This window comes from Prionailurus bengalensis, chromosome D4 (assembly GCF_016509475.1).
Source record: "Prionailurus bengalensis isolate Pbe53 chromosome D4, Fcat_Pben_1.1_paternal_pri, whole genome shotgun sequence".
Taxonomy (NCBI): Eukaryota; Metazoa; Chordata; class Mammalia; order Carnivora; family Felidae; genus Prionailurus; species Prionailurus bengalensis.
The window spans coordinates 86,998,433-87,014,863 of NC_057359.1; the positions used below are offsets into that span (position 1 = coordinate 86,998,433).

General features: G+C 58.9%; 1 protein-coding gene across 24 annotated transcripts in view; it reads left to right on the forward strand.

Annotated features, from left to right (window-relative positions):
• Positions 1–16,011, forward strand: part of DNM1 (dynamin 1) — a 45,032-nt gene extending 29,021 nt beyond the window's left edge. For 2 of the 24 annotated variants that reach the window (XM_043566032.1, XM_043566031.1), the window contains exons 12-23: positions 863–933; positions 1,145–1,196; positions 1,403–1,414; positions 3,788–3,901; positions 7,559–7,668; positions 8,402–8,513; positions 8,908–8,919; positions 9,289–9,459; positions 10,810–11,051; positions 11,424–11,639; positions 13,770–13,806; positions 14,728–16,011. In XM_043566032.1, the coding sequence (XP_043421967.1) occupies positions 863–933; positions 1,145–1,196; positions 1,403–1,414; positions 3,788–3,901; positions 7,559–7,668; positions 8,402–8,513; positions 8,908–8,919; positions 9,289–9,459; positions 10,810–11,051; positions 11,424–11,639; positions 13,770–13,791 (1,134 nt within the window). In that variant the 3' untranslated portion in view covers positions 13,792–13,806; positions 14,728–16,011. Of the gene's footprint in view, positions 1–862; positions 934–1,144; positions 1,197–1,402; positions 1,415–3,787; positions 3,902–7,558; positions 7,669–8,401; positions 8,514–8,907; positions 8,920–9,288; positions 9,460–10,809; positions 11,052–11,423; positions 11,640–12,355; positions 12,358–13,769; positions 13,807–14,727 lie in introns of all 24 variants that reach the window. The other 22 variants (XM_043566020.1, XM_043566019.1, XM_043566023.1 and 19 more) reach the window with 19 other exon arrangements.
• The last annotated feature ends 420 nt before the right edge of the window (positions 16,012–16,431 follow it).

The window sequence follows — 16,431 nt, forward strand, 5'->3', positions numbered from 1 at the left end:
CACTTTCTTATGGCCGTTGGCTTGTTTCCAATTTTTCACTATTACCAACCACACCCCACTGAACACCCTGGGATACATAGCTTTGCTCACTTGATGAGCTTATCTAGCAGATAGATACCGGCTAGATAGATAGATAAGTAGATTTCTAGAAATGAATATGTGCATGTTAATATTGTTTTTTTTTTAATTTTTTTTTCCACGTTTTTATTTATTTTTGGGACAGAGAGAGACAGAGCATGAACGGGGGAGGGGCAGAGAGAGAGGGAGACACAGAATCGGAAGCAGGCTCCAGGCTCTGAGCCATCGGCCCAGAGCCCGACGCGGGGCTCGAACTCACGGACCGCGAGATCGTGACCTGGCTGAAGTGGGACGCTTAACCGACTGCGCCACCCAGGCGCCCCATTATTGTTAAATATTTCCAAATTACCCTCCAAGAAGGTGATGCTAATTTACGTTCCCACCAACAGTGTATGAGAATCTGTCTCCCCACAGTGTGCCCACACTGGTCACTATCAATATTTATTATTCATTTGATAGATTATGAAAGGGTCTCATTGTTTTCATTTACATTTCTTTATTCATGAGGGTGAGCTTTTTTTTTTTACACATCCTTATTGATTATATGCGTTTCTTCTGTGAATTATGCAATCATGTTCTCTATTTTTGATTTGTGTTTCTTGTCTGCCTTTCACTTATTGACTTGTAGGAACTCTTTTATTTATTATGGATACTATTACTGATGTGTTGATTGATTTATTATGGGTTCTATAGGTGCCATAAGTATATTTCTTCCAGCTTTTCATGCATTTTAAAACTTTGCCGTACTTTTTCCCCTTGCCTGCTGACGTGTGTATCCTCAAAGGTCATGCTTCTCATCGATATTGAGTTGGCTTACATGAATACCAATCATGAGGACTTCATAGGCTTTGCCAAGTGAGTGCTCCCTAGGCAGAGAAGGTGACAGCTCCCGTGAGTGTGTGTGTGTGTGCGTGTGTGTGTGTGTGCGCGCGCACGCATGCATGCATGTATAGGACACAGGCCTGCTGGGCTGACCCTCTGAGCGTGGTCCCCACTGGGTAGTGAGTGGCATTGAAGCAAGGCCTCTTGAGAGAAGTTCTGAGACTCTTCCTTCGCTCCCTATTAGTGCTCAGCAGAGGAGCAACCAGATGAACAAGAAGAAGGCTTCAGGGAACCAGGTGAGTGAACCCCAGTGCCCCAGCCGGAAGGATGGAGGGTGCCGGACGGACGCCAAGCTCTGAGAGTCCCCTCCCCCCGAGGGGAAGGGTCTCACAGGGGCCAGGGAGCCTGTCAGCTGCCAGCCACAAGCCTCCCACTCTGCCTCAGTAACCCTCTCTCCTCTCTCCCGATGCTTCTCGTGGTTGCTATGGTTACCTCTTTGCAGGATGAGATTCTGGTGAGTACCAGGACTGGGGCTCTTGGCTTATGTAGTGAGGGGGAGGAGGGGGCCCATTTGTAGTGGGGACACACGGGGGGGAAAGGGCACCCTGGCCTGAGCTGCTTGCACACACCAGCACATGGGTGTCCACACACGATCTCAGTCCAGAGGCAAGGCTTAGCCATACACAGAGCCCATCAGCCTACCCATCAGCGTGCATGAGCTAAGTATCTACTTCAGTCAGAGGTAGATCATGTGGGCTGGGTGAGTGAAAATGGCTGGTGGGGGCCTGGCAATCATTAGGTGCTCCTTAAATATCTGTTGGATGGATGGATGGATGGATGAAAGAGAAATCTATTTTTAAGGTAGCCATCTCTACCAGAGAGTTGAGTAAAGAGATGAGTGAAATATCAAGAAACATGTCCCTCTTTGCCTTCTTCTGCCCTTCAGATCTCTGCTGAAACACCACTTCTCATCCTCACCTGTACACACAAGCCATAATCTGGAATTTTCCAGAGGCCATAGTTTCTTTACAATAATCTAGGTGTTTGTGTGATTATTGGCTTCATATCTGGTTCCTTCTCAAACCCCACGAGGGAAAGGGCCGGGTCTCTCTTGTCCATCAGCACACTCTCAGCCCTCAGCCCAGGGCCTGGCACACAGTAGGTGCTCACTAGAATGAAGGCACTGATGAATGTAATATCCCAGGGCAATTCGGTTCAGCAAATGCTCGGTGGCGTCTACGCTGTGCTGGTCCCTGGACAGGAGTCAGACCTTGGTCCTGTCCCTTGGAGACCTGAGCCTGCAGTCAGGACCCAGGCAGGGTGGGAGCTGGAAGAGCAGGAGGTCTCTGGTGCAGGGGCTCTGGAAGGAGGTTTGGCAGAGCTCGGGGTGGCCGAGGGAGGACAAAGGCTGCAAGTCAGCAGGAAGTAGCATGACAAGGTCTGCTGGTCAGATCCTGGGGTATGGAGTGCCGGGGCGTGGCATTTGGACTCAATTCTGAAGACAGTGGCGAGACACTGAGGGGATCCTCACCGAACCGGGACAGGGTGGAAGAAGGATCATGGGGCACCTGGCTCTCTTGTTTCTGTTAAAGGCTAAGACAGCTACGCCGCTACTGATCCACTGCGTGACTTGGGTTCTCTGCAAGGTTCTTGGAGAAGCCAGAGAGGGTCAAGGAAGGCTCCAGGAGGGTTTGGGGGGCCTCGGAAGTGGGCCTGACCCCAGAGGGCTTTTCTGCGAGCCCCAGGCTCCTCTTGTCTTCTCTGGGTGCTCAGAAAAGCCAGGGAGGTCAGGGCCAGGGGATGGAGCAGAAGAAGCTCCCTCACGCTCAGGATGGCCCACCGCTAGGGTCTACTTAGTGGCCTTGACCTTGGAGTAGAATCCGCAGGCCCTGGTCTGTGGTGATGGCTCAGGATGGTCTTGGGGACAGCAGCTCCCTACAATGAAAAGAGACCTTTGCCTGTTACTCTGGGCTCCCCAGGGACAAAGGGGCCTGTTCAGTTCGTGCTCAGCCCTTCCCCTTGCTCCCACTCCCCAACACCCCACTCCTATCCAGAGCCTGGGGCCAGAGACCCCGAGAACCCTACTTCTGTTGCATTCATGTGTTCATGTCACAGATGTTTATTGATCACTTTCTGCCTGCCAAGCACACTGCAAGGTGCTGGAATATACCAGTGAGCTTTTAGAGAGCTCACAATTTAGCAAGACAGGCATCAAGAGATGATGTCTCTCTCTCTCTCTCTCTCTCTCTCTCTCTCTCTCTCTCAAACACACATACACACACACACACACACACACACTTTTGAATATCAGCCATTGTCACAGAAAAGAGTGATAAAAGACAATAAGACTATAGTGGGGGTCCTGACTCCTACTGGGGGCCAGGGAGGGCCCACCTGAGAATGTGACTCCTGAGCTGATGCCTGGGGCGGGGGCGCATAGGAATTTGACAGACAAACAGGAGGGGAAGTGCGTTCTAGGCAGAGGCGGCAGCAGCATGTGCGAAGTCCCTGAGGTCAGAAACAAGTCTTACAATAAGGTGCATCTCAAGCTGAAAAGACCTTCAGAATCGTGTGGCCCAGTTGGCCACCTCAACTCGACTCCACACTTTGAGCAGCGGGGACTCATCCCCTACGAAGGCTACCAGTCCCCTACTCAGGTGGCTCCAACTATCCAAAGGCTCTTTATCCCGACCCGACCTCTGCCTTCCTGCCTCTTCCAGTCTGTTCACTTGTGGTTCAAACCAGAGCAGGTCTGGCCTGCTCTGACCGGCCAGGCCTCCAAGAGCTAGAAGAGGGGCGGGCTTTTGAGCACCTCTCTTTGCCTACCCCATCCTCCGCAGGGAATCCGGGCCTCTGCCCACTGACCTCCTGCCCTCTCACCCTCCAGGTCATCCGGAAGGGCTGGCTGACCATCAACAACATTGGCATCATGAAGGGGGGCTCCAAGGAGTACTGGTTTGTGCTGACGGCCGAGAATCTGTCCTGGTATAAGGATGACGAGGTAAGGAAAGAGCCACTGGTCAGGGGGTGAGGCTCAGACACCCTGGGCTGGGAGTAGACCGAGCCACCCAACAAACGGGTTTTTTTTAATCCCGTCAAAGACCCTTGGATGGAGTTGGGCTGCAAAGATCCAGGCAATCCCGGGAGCTCATCCAGGCTGGACAGAGAAGATGGCTTATCAGGATCGGGGAGCCTGGGGCTCAGCGCCCTGGAGAGGGTGGGCCGGGGTGCTGGGCACCCCCCTGACCCCACCAGCCCTGTGGCCTTCCTGTTTTCCTGCTCCGAGGGCGCGCCGCCTCCCCCGTGGCCCCCACAGGCCTATGACACACACACGTCCAGCTGCCAGACGCCCTGTTAACCCCTGCACCCCAGTCCCCCAGACCCTGTCGGTGCAAAGGAGGTGCCCCAGATGCCTCGAGGCTGAAGGACCAGGAGTGATGGGGCCCTGTAGAGGAGCCACGGAAAACCCCTCCTTGCCCACAGGGGCAGACAGAGCCCCTGCCGTCTCCCTCCCCTGCTGCTGGTCTCCTTTAAGAATGAGTCTATTTGGCTTCCACATCTGGATTCCAGAGGTGACCAGAGAGAATAGGGAGGGCTGGGGGCGGGGGGGGCTTGTAGTAATGAACTCCAGCTGGCCACAGAGTGGGGGAGGGGACCCTCTTCCTGAGGAAGCTTTTAGAGGAGAGGGCGCTCTCGGTGGGGGAGTGGGGCTGGGGTGGGGGCTGTGATTTTGGTCTCCGAGCCCCCTCCTTGATCCCCACCTCCTCCAAGTCATCCCGGGCAAGCCCCCCCCCCCATCTTGGGCCGGGCCCTCTGTCGTCACTGGCTGGGGCGCCAAGCCATCTGGACCTCATTACCCCAACGCTGGCCTCTCCCGGAGCATGGGGCCCCTGGAAGGGAGGGAGTGTGAGGTGGCGTGACGAGGTGGGGGGGGTGGTCGCTTCCTGCTCTGTCGCTCAGGCAGGCTACCTAGATCCCTCGTGGGCCGGGGGTGCTGACCGCTGGCCCCAGAACTCCTGGTGCCCTTATGTTGGGCTCCTCATACGGGGCCAGGGGACCGTGTGACCTGGGGCTGAGGGCTACACTGCAGGGAAATGTATCCAAGAGGGGCCCTGTCCTCCCGTGACGGGGTCTCATTGAGCTTTGTGTGCACATTCGAGTGGGGTCGCCTGTGGGAGCCGTGCTGAGTTGGTGTGGGCGGGGTGGGGGTGGGCGAATGCCGGGAGGCGGAGTGTGCGAGGCTGGTGGATGTTGGGGGGGTTGTGGGAGAGCGTTTGGGGTGTAAGCATCTAGGTGTGGTTGGGGGCAGACGGTGTGTGCCTGAGGTCTGACTCTGGGGCGTGTGCGCCTGTGCTCGGTGTATAAGTGAAGGTGCGTGTATGTGGCAGATGGACTTGAGGAGGGAGGGTGTGCACGGAGAACAATATGCATGTACTTGGGACGTAAGGATGGGAGAGGGCCGGTGTTCCATGGTGAGGGTGCGCGTGTGCGCGCACGTGTGTGTGCGTGAGATGTGCAGGAGTCACAGATGTGTGATTTTAGTTTGGGTGTGGGAATGTATGTGCCTGAGTTGTGGGGGGTGTGCGTGTCGAGTCGTTGAGTTCGTGTGTGTGTGTGTGTGTGTGGGATGTGAGCGGAGTTTTGCACTAGAACACCTGGGGGACATGGAGGTGGTCTGGGCTGTGAGGAGTGTGATCTGTCCCCCTCTCTACCCCAGCCGCCAGCCCTCTGGCCTTTGGGACTTGGGTGGCCCTCTGGGCAGACAGGCGGCTGCCCAAACCCCCAGCCCTCGCTGACCCCCCAGCTTCTCATTTCTTCCTCTGCCACCCGTCAGCACCCACATCCCGTCTCACAGCAGGGTACCCCCCCTTCCCTCTGCACCTCCTCCCAGCATCCCTCCCAACCCGCCCCCCCCCCCAGTCCCCTGCCCGGTCTCCAGACTCCGGTTCTGGGATGGCGTGTGGGGGTCGGTCCAGCTCTCCAGCGGCGGTGCCGAGGGTCTAACCCAGCCCAGCCTAACCAATGTGCAGACTACTGTACAATTTGGGAGTCCTGAACAGATAGTCTAAACACTGGGTAGACGGAGTGGAGGTGTCCTCTGATCCATCCAGGCAGCAGTGTCTGTCGGTCGGGTGGGAGCTTCGGCCCCGTCTCCTGGAGATCCAAGGCCCCCCAGCCCCAGCCCAGCCAGCCCGTGGTCCCCTCTCTGCTCCCGACTCCCCTTCTGCCTCCTTTGACGTGGCAGGGGTGAGCGGGAGCTGTGGCTGGGAAGGAGGGGCCTGGGGAGGGGGCCGGCCAGCAGGAAGGGAGGGGTGGGGGGAGGAGGCCGCTCCTACCTAGAGTCCAACCCCAGAGCGCAGGCAGGGCGGCAGGGCGGGTGGTGGCGGGGCCTCCCTCGAACGCTTCCAGATGTTCCCTGGCCGCGTGTGCAACTTCCTCCTCTCCTCCCCCAGCCGCCCTCTGGGGCTCCTGGCCACCCGCCTGGCATAAAGAAGGCTTTATGTGGCTGGATGGGCCAGGCGGGTGGAGGGGGGTGGGGGGAGAAGGAGGTGGGCAGGACTGGGAGCAGGGTCCTCCTAAACCCTGCCCCTGACCCGTGGTCCTGGTCGAGGCTCGTGCCCAAGCCCTGAGTCCCTGAGACCCACATAGACATCCCCGCCCGCCCCCCACACCCCACCCCCGGTCACAGCATGGGTCCCGTGGTGTGGGCAAGTGGGGTGCCGGCAGCAGAAACCCTTGTCCTCCTCCCAGAGCCCCATCCTGGACTATCTCGTCCGCAGATCCCCGGGCCTTCCCTTGAACGTAGCAACCTACAGACAGATCTCAGCCCATGGCAGGCACACACGCGCGTGCACGTCGGCCTGGCGCCCACATGCGCATCCACAGATACACATCTCTCCTCCCAGAGGGCTCCGGCCAAACCAATCCTATTAAACAGGCCACAGGCACGCAAATGTGTGTGCCCACAGTGTGGCCCGCGGGCACGCTCCGTGCGACACAGGTATTTACAGTTGCCACCCGCATCTACAAAAGCGTGCACACATCCGCCTTGACACACGGTGGTGACAGCGTCCGTGCTCGGGCCGGCGTGCGTTCGCACAGGCACACGGCCACACACACGTTGCACACACAGGCGTACCACCTCCGGGTCTGTGCCGTGTGCCTGATTGCTAACACATGGGTGGGTTGGGGGGCGTGGGCTGAGCCGGCCCTTTGAAGCCGCCGGGGCTGCCGGCGGGGGCCCCCCCTTCTCTGTCTCTCTGTCTCCACAGTCAGGAAATGAAGTCAGCAGCTTATCCGAAGCAGGTCTCCTTTGGCCGGGCCGGCGGGGAGAGAGGCTTTGAGGGCGGGGTCCCTGGCTGGGGCCGGCCTGGACTGCATCCAGGGCTCGCTTGGGGTGGGACTGGGACCCACCCTCAGCCTTGCCACCCTGAGCTCTTGGGAACGGCTTGAAGGTCCTTGGGCACCAGAGGTGCTCAGCAGGCCCAGGGCTCCAGCTCTCTTCAGACAGCACCTGTTCAGTGCAGGGGGGCCCTGGCGCCCAGAAGCCCGGGGCCACTCTGGGGGTCCGCAGCCCCAGCCCCCCGCCCCCAGCACAGAGTGCTCTTCGGACGTGAGGCGCGGCCCCCCTCACCGTTGCTCCCATCTCTATCCGCAGGAGAAAGAGAAGAAATACATGCTTTCCGTGGACAACCTGAAGCTGCGGGATGTGGAGAAAGGTTTCATGTCGAGCAAGCACATCTTTGCCCTCTTTAACACTGAGCAGAGGTGGGTCCCCAGACCCTGCAAGCCCCAAACCAGCCTCACTGGGCAGAGAGGGGAGGGACCCTGCCCTGAGCCCCACAGCGCGTCATTCATTTGACAGATATTTACCCAGTCCCTACTCGGTGCTGGACTTCATATCAAAATCTCCTTCCCCCTTCCGCCGCCCCCCTCCCCCCCACCTTCCAGTCATTCGGTTAGTGGGTTAGTGCCTGTTCTGCATAGACGCTGCCGGGCACTGGGGACGAAGAAAAGCCCATCAGGCCTGGTCCCCTTCTTGTTGCTCAGTGTCCAGTGGGGTCCGTGACAATACCGGGTCTCTCCCCTCCCAAGCCAGGGCTGACTCCTGTGGGCTTCACCTCCCTCGAGATGAAGGTTCAGTACAGTTGCCATCAGGGAGGTTCCCAGAGGGCCAGGGAGGGAGCCACTGGGGGCTGCCTGGTCAGGGATGCCCCTCTAATGAGGGGCTCAGTCCCCCTTTTTCTTAGAGCATTGTACTGCTGGTTTCATTGAATCCTGACAGTGACCCAGGGCGGTAGGAGTCATTATTAACCCATCTTCTAGACAAGGAAACTGAAGCTTGGAGAGAGGAGGATTGCCCAGGGTCACACAGCTGGGAAGTGAGAGAGCCAGGACTGGACCCCAGGCATGATGACCGCCCCCCCCCCATCCACGCATGCCCTTAACCACCTGGGTGAGTGGGTTTCATGCCTTTTCCCCTCCCTGCCTGCCCTTGCAGGAATGTCTACAAGGATTATCGGCAGCTGGAACTGGCCTGTGAGACACAGGAGGAGGTGGACAGCTGGAAGGCCTCCTTCCTGAGGGCTGGCGTGTATCCGGAGCGCGTTGGGGTGAGTGGTAGTGCCGGGAGGGGGCCAAGCCACCTGGGTCACCAGCCTCAGCCCTTACAGGCTCAGAAACAGCACAGATCCTCCCCCTACCTGTCCTGGGGCGGGATCAGAGTTAAGCCTTCCTCCCGTCCTCCAGTGCTGGTTTTATGTGACCCTCCTCTGCCCCGTTGGCACTTCGCGCATCCCCTGCATATAATGGTGGTTTCTTGTGGCTACTTCACTTTCCTCCTCTCTTTCCCTGATGTCTAGAGTTGCTTTAGAGTGGGGGTAGGGTGCCCTGAGTTCACTCCCCTTCTCCTCTCTGTGTGTGTCTGCTCCGGCTCTGCTTGCTGGTGGCGGCGGCGGTGGCAATGCTGGTGGCGTGACCTCTGTGGCTTTGGCGTGGGCCTCCCAGGACAAGGAGAAAGTGAGTGTGCCCCTCCCTCGCCTTCAGCCAGGTGTCTCCAGCCTGGCCGCAGCTCCGGCCAGGTCTTTAGAATCAGGAAGGGACCTTGGAAAGCCTTTCCTAATCGATGGACTGGGAAACTGAGGCAAATTCTAGGCACTAGACTGAGAGCCGAGATAAGACTGAACAGGGTCTGGGGTCTTAAGAGGCACTGGGCAGAGCCCAGATGCAGAGCGTTTGGGGGAGTTGGCATCTGTGTGTGCAGGCCATTTGTTCTGTGCGCCTCGGTGTTCCAGGCCACCCTTGGAGGGAGGGGCCAAGCCCCTGGGGGTGCCTAGAACCTGGCTGCGAGAGCCCAGCCACCCTAATGCCCTCTATTCTCAATGGCAGGCCAGCGAGACTGAGGAGAATGGTTCGGACAACTTCATGCACTCCATGGACCCACAGCTAGAGCGGCAGGTGGAGACCATCCGGAACCTGGTAGACTCGTACATGGCCATCGTTAACAAGACCGTGAGGGACCTCATGCCGAAGACCATCATGCATCTCATGATCAACAATGTGGGTGCAACGCTTCGTGGGCGGTGGGTGCTCTTTTGGGACCAGGGAAGCAGCAGCCAGGTTGGCCCCGGGGAGGCACAGGCCAGTCCCATGGGACCAGGTCTAGAGAGGTAGGTATAGGGCCACGCCAGAGCTGTCCAAAAGAAATAAAATGTGAGTTCCTTGTATTATTTTGTAGATTCACATATCCAAGTCACTACAAATGTTCTTAAATGTTTTCCAAAAGGGACTAGGAATCACATCTTTTGAGAAGTCCCAGACTGTGTTTTAAAATACATACCCCAGAGGGGGCACCTGGGTGGCGCAGTCTGTTAAGCGTCCGACTTCAGCCAGGTCACGATCTCGCGGTCCGGGAGTTCGAGCCCCGCATCAGGCTCTGGGCTGACGGCTCAGAGCCTGGAGCCTGCTTCCGATTCTGTGTCTCCCTCTCTCTCTGCCCCTCCCCCGTTCATGCTCTGTCTCTCTCTGTCCCCAAAATAAATACACGTGGAAAAAAAAAATACATACCCCAGAGAACCACTACCATCCATGGCTTAGCGAAAAAAAGCATGGCTACCAGAGAATTAGTACTGTGTTTGAATCCTGGCTTTGCCACAAATTCTGTTTGACTTTCAGTAAACTACCCTCTCTGAGCCTCTGCTCTCTTGTATGTAAAATATGGATAATAACAGAGTTGAGAATTAAAGGGATAAAAAGAACGGAGTAACGCAGTGCCTGGCACATAGTAGGTGCTCAGCACATCACTGAATAACGAACGAGTAAGTAAGACACAGGCCTGTGGCATAAAAAACCTCAGTGCCTCTCCATGAACATCCCAGAGCCTGGGCCAGGTAGCACCTGCGGAGTTTAAGGAGAACATTAACCACCCCCCCAACCCCCTACACACACAGACACATTTCATCCAATCCAAACACACATTTACACCTGTCACTCAAGGGCTCAGAAAATTTAAACTGCCATCCACCTTATTTTGGCCCAGTGGAGCATGCAAGTCCTTGGACAGGGTGCAAATGCCCCATTTTACAGATGGGGAAACTGAGACCGAAAAAAACCTGAACAACTAGGTGTCCTGGTTGCATGATAGGCCCTGGGAGCCCTCCCCAATCTATGACTTGGAACAGGTCACTTTTCCTCTCTGGACTATCTGAGGAAAGAGCAAGGACGGAGACGGGGAAGTGGCGGGGGGGGGGGGGGGGGGGGGGAGATCTCCGAGTTCAGGTGGCGGCAAAGCCAGGACACTTCCCTCTCCCCCGGCCCCGAGTTCTCAGTCCAGCGCACACACCACGGCGCAGTCAGCGTGGTACAGGCGTCAGAGCCCAGCCTGTCCTCTCTTCGCTTCCTCGCCCGCAGACGAAGGAATTCATCTTCTCGGAGCTGCTGGCCAACCTGTACTCGTGCGGGGACCAGAACACACTGATGGAGGAGTCGGCGGAGCAGGCACAGCGGCGCGACGAGATGCTGCGCATGTACCACGCACTGAAGGAGGCGCTCAGCATCATCGGCGACATCAACACGACCACTGTCAGCACGCCCATGCCCCCGCCTGTGGACGACTCCTGGCTGCAGGTGCAGAGCGTACCGGCCGGACGCAGGTACCAGGGCCGGCCCCCACGGCCCCAAAGCCCCCCAGCCCGGGGCCCGCGGGAGGAGGGCCGGGACCGGGCAGTGGCGCGCCCGCGTCGCCGGAGCGGCTCCCACCTGGAGCCGGGGGCGGGGCTTAGAAATGGGCGGGGCTTGTTGCGGGGCGGGGCTTGCCGTGAAGCGCTGGCTGCGGGGCTGGGTGGAGCTGGAACTTTAGAGCCACCGGAGGCGGGCCTTAAACTCCGGGAACGAGTAGGGCGGGGCGGGGCGGGGCGGGGCTTGCGCGCATGGGCGTGACCGGCACGGGGCTGGGGGCGGGGCTCAGGGTGGGGCGGAGCTGCTCATCTCTCCCTTCCTTGTCTTCCGCACCCTGTCGCCCGCAGGTCACCCACGTCCAGCCCCACTCCGCAGCGCCGAGCCCCCGCCGTGCCCCCAGCCCGGCCCGGGTCGCGGGGCCCTGCTCCTGGGCCTCCGCCTGCTGGGTCCGCCCTGGGGGGGGCGCCCCCCGTGCCCTCCAGGCCGGGGGCTTCCCCTGACCCCTTCGGTCCTCCCCCCCAGGTGCCCTCGCGCCCCAACCGCGCCCCGCCCGGGGTCCCCAGGTGAGTAGGGGCTGAAAGCGTCGGAAGAGACCACCGGGCGGGCGTGGCCGGGAGGGAGGTGGGGCCAGAGCCGACCCCCTCCATCCGGGGCGCTTCGGACGTGGGTGCCGGAGCTACGGGAGGTGTGGCCGAGGGCTGGCGGAGCCTGCCCCCCCCCCAGGGAGCGCTGAGTCCCGGAGGTGGTCGTTTCTGCGGAGGGGGCCGTGGGACTCATCCCACCTGCCCCCTTCTTTCCAGCACTTGCATGGCGCTTCCCTCCCTTTTCACTTCTCTCTCCCACTGTTGCCTACCTCCTCCTTTCTCCTCGCTCTCCGCCGTTCTCCATTCCGTCCTCCACTTCTCTCTCCCAGCCCCTAGTGACCCACCTCACGTCTGGGGATTTGAACTCAGATCTTCTCCAGATGTGGAGTTTGTTCACTTACCCTCAGGGCTACTCTGATGCCCCCCTTCTGAGTCCTGACTCTGAATCGTCCCAAGGGGCGTGTCTGGCCTCTGGCCCACAGCAACAGAGGCCAGGCTGTGACTGTGACCAGCCAGGTGTGTGTGATGTGTGTGTGGGCGTGCACACGGGTGTGAGTGTAAGAATGGCACTCAGGCACGGGGCTAGGACGCCGAGCAGCTGGGAAAGGGGACTGGGAGGGACGGGGCAATCTAATGGCTTTCTTCTTTCCCCCTGCCCCTACCTGGCCTGGACCCACATGGTGGGTGGGGGGCAGCAGTGGGTGAAAGGCTGCCCCGTTGCCAGAGATTTCCAGGGAAAATCATTCTACTTCATCCCTTGGCTTTGCCTTCTTGATTCATGGCCCTTTTTCAAGGAAGCTCGTTCTGGTATCTCAGTCCGTGTTTCCACTGGCCACATTCTCTGAGGAAGAGCACACCAGACCAATAGCATCCACCTGTGTTTCCAGATGGCTGGAGGGTAGGACCTAGCCTTCATGGGTCTAGTTTCCATGAACCCCAAATGAAGCAGAGATGGGACTTGCTTCCACGGTGCTCCGATGACCAAAGCAGATGGGTAAAGCAGGCAGCATGGTATTGGTCAAGAGCGCTGGGCTGGAGCCCAGAGGTTCTGGTTAACCCTGTGCTTGTAAGCAAGTCACTTTCCCTCCCGGGGCCTCAGTGTCCCTTCTACCACATGATATTTAACATTCTGCCTTTCTCCCAGGGTTGGCGTGAAGATGGAGGGAGAGAGACAGTGACTGTAGAGAAGCCGCATGAAGTGCAAATGTGGCTGTAGGAACACTTTGCTAACTTCCCTGGGTGTTCAGATTCTTAAGGGAATTTGGCACGCCCAGGTGCGCGCTGAGGTGTGACATAGGGGAAGAGGAAGATCTGGCACCTGCTCTAACTCCAGTCTTGCCAACACACAGGAAACACTTGGCAAGTCACGGCCCTGCCTCGGGGAAGAGAACAGTCTGGGAAGCTTCAAGACAGCTTGACGTGGGGGAGGTCCGGGGGCTGACTGGGATAAGACTCAGGTGGTGAGAAGTCAGGGGCATCTGGGTATGGAGCGGTGGTGTGGGCGAAGGTTTAGTGGGGATGCATTGAGGAGAGCCGCTGGCCAGAGGAGAGTGCAGACGGAATGAGGAAGAATAAGAAAAGGTTGCCCTGAGTACAGTGGGGCAGGCTGCAAAACCTTAAAAGTTCACAGAAGTTTGTCTTCTTGAGGCTCAATGCTGTGGGGAGTAGGGAGCCCTGGGAGGTTCTTGGGCAGAGAAATGACAGCTGGACCCTGAGAAAGCAAGACCTGTCCCTTACGGAGCACCGCAGGTGGCCCTCTGAGCACGCCAGGCACGAGTGTGCAGGGAGCTGGTGCAAACGCCTCCTGTGTCCGGGCGAGCTTCTGTGTTGTGACTCAGCCCGCGCGTGTGCTTCAGTGTGCCGAGTGGCTGCATGCCCCGGATCCGTGCTGCACGTGCCGGCCAGTGAGGGTGCTGGGCAGCGGGAGGCGGGGGAGGTGTGTACGTGTGCGTGTTGTTTGTGGGCATGTGTCAGCGTGCGCATGCGGGGCCAGGGGGCCTCACAGCATGTGTGTGCACGCCCGGGCGTGTGCGTGTGCGTGACCCCACCCCCCGGGCCTGCCCCGTCCGTGCGTGTGAACTGCCATGTTGATTTCGTGCTGTCTTTCAGAATCACTATCAGTGACCCCTGAGGAGCGTCAGCCACGGTAGGTACATACATGCCTCTCTGCCTGCTGCATGAACGGTGTGTCTGCCCCCCGCTGCACCAGCTCCACATCGGGGGGCGCACCCGGGACCTCAGAGCCAGGCTCCCCTCCCTCTCCCTTCTGCAGCTCCAGACTTATTCTTTCCTCTTTCTGTCCTTGCTGCCAGCTGGCTCTCTCACCTCCCTTCTCAGCGAGCCTCGGGACTCAGTGCCACTGCTCAAGACCTCCATGGCTGAGCCTGGGGAGCTCTTGGGACAGGCTCCGCACCCAGGCTGGCAGACATGGGTGCTCTCTGGAGCCGTCAGGGAGGGCAGAGAGCTCACGGTTTATGGTGTAGAGGCAGGGAACTCGGAGGGGGTGGGCGTCGTTGTGCGTGGGGCCAGACTCAGACAGCCAGAGGCCTTGGAACTTCATCCTGGGGAGGCCACGCTCATTTCCCCATCTGAGCTGTGCTGTTGGGGCAGGGAGCTCTGGGAACCGAATCCACGATAGGGCAGAAGAGGTCGGAGCCCCATCTCCTCTATCAGATAGCCAGCGATTGAGCAGCAATCTGGGGCCAAGGCTCTGGTTATGTGCTGGTTTCTGAAAGCTGGAGGGCCCTGTCCACACCTCACAGGTGAGGCAGGGTCACACGGCCCCTTCCCCTACCTCCTTGGTGTTGTCACGCCTGTGAAGGCACACTACAAACCACAGCGTCCTCGGCCCTAGACGAAGCACCATAGCCCATCCACGGGCTCGTGGGCTTGGGCCTGTTGCTCCTAGGGGTGACCTACACTTTTCAGTCAAGGGGACAACAGTGTCCACTGACCTGAGCCTAGTCAACTTCTCCGAGTCCCACCCTGTCTGGGCCGCACATTCACCCAGCGACCCACCTGTCACTCTGCCCCTGCCGCTGACTCTTGCTCTTCTGCTTTTCCCCAGCAGGAAGGGCCCAGCCTCACCTACGCGACCTGTGGTCCCCCGACCAGCTGAGGCTCCCCTCTTAGACTTATAAGCCTGTGGCCAACTGGCATCCGGCTGCCTGACCTCCCTGCCTCCCCAGGGTCCCTTCCGAGGACTCCGGGCTTTCTGCCCGCCCAGAGGGGTGTCCAGTGCCCCCTCCAGCCATCCTTTTAGCTTCGCCCTCCTGGCTCAAACAGTGTTCTTTCTCCTGTCGCTCTCCATGAGGACTGGTAGCTGTGGCCACGGGGCACGCGGCCCCACACTCCAAGGCTAGGGGTGGCCCTGGGCCAGTACGTTGGAAGACAAGGGGGCCACAAAAAGAGGGAAGGCAGAGGGACCGAGCATGTGTCTGGAGCTGTGGGTGCACTGCCTGGTGGTGTATGAGAGACCAGCGTGCGTGGCGGGGGGGGGGGGGGGGGCTGCCTTGACCTCCACCCCAGACCCTGGGGAAGCTGTGGCCCCCATTCATCTCCAGTTCTCCCACCTTCCCTTTCTCATCTCTCTCCTCCATTCCAGAACCCTTGCCCACACCCGCAGCTTCCTTTTCTCCCCCTGCCCTCCCCTCCTGCCCCACCGGGCTTGGCATTGCTTGCCTTACCAGTTCTCTCCCTCCTTCTCTCCGTTCTCTCTTTGCTTTCTCTCCAACTGCCAGCCGATCGGGTCAGGCAAGTCCATCCCGTCCTGAGAGCCCCAGGCCCCCCTTCGACCTCTAACCAGATCCCTCTGTTCCTCGGAGACCTCCCTTTCCAAGCCTGCCTGGACGGCTGTTCTGTGACTTGACAGTGGCTCCCCAGCCCCAAAGCCTCCCCCTTCATCTGTGACTTAGTCTGTTGTAGTGGTGAGCTGACACATCCAGGCGTGATGTTGGTGAAAACTTGTGCCCCCTCTGTGGTATTGCTCCTACCCCATTCTATAAATATCTATAAATATTCATATATATATACATACACACACACACACACACACACACACGGCCGCCACAGCCTCGCCGCTAGTGTTGGGAATCAATCACCATACTGTCCCTGAGGAGTCTTGTGGCCCAACTACAAGGGAACACTGTCACCCTGACATCCCCCTCTCCAGCGTGTGCCACCTCTGATGAGCCTCCCCATCATGCCCAGCCCGTGGACAGCCACCTTTCCGTCCCTCCCCCAGTCGAGCACGGGGGTGCCATACTGGCAGCTGTGTGGTTCCCTGACTACCACCAGTCTTGCTGTCTCTTGGCTGAGAATAAAACCCATTTCTGGACAATGGGAAATTGTCCTCTGTCGGCTTGTGTTCTTTGTGGAGTTCAGGAGAAGGTGAAGGCTTAAACCCTGGGATGCAGGGGTGGGGAAGGGCCCAGCCACTGCTAGTGTGCTGGGAGGAGTGGCAAAGAAAGGCGTCACCCTTTCCCAGGCCTACTGGGAAAGCACCGGGGGGCTCACAGGTCCTTATTCTAGGAAGCCTGCTCTGCCCACTAGGGGGGCAGGGCCACCAACTCAGCCTGGAGGGAGGACTAGGGGCACTGGCACGCACTATGGAGGAACGGGACAACAGGCCACCAGAGGGGCAGGGTGACGCCACAGAAACTGCCTGACCTGGAAGTCGGCACTCTTGAGTGCTGGGACCTTGCTTGCCCCTCCCCAGGATTGGATCAGGCTTCTGAGCCTCTTGGCCATTAGGGCAGGAGCCCCCCCCCCC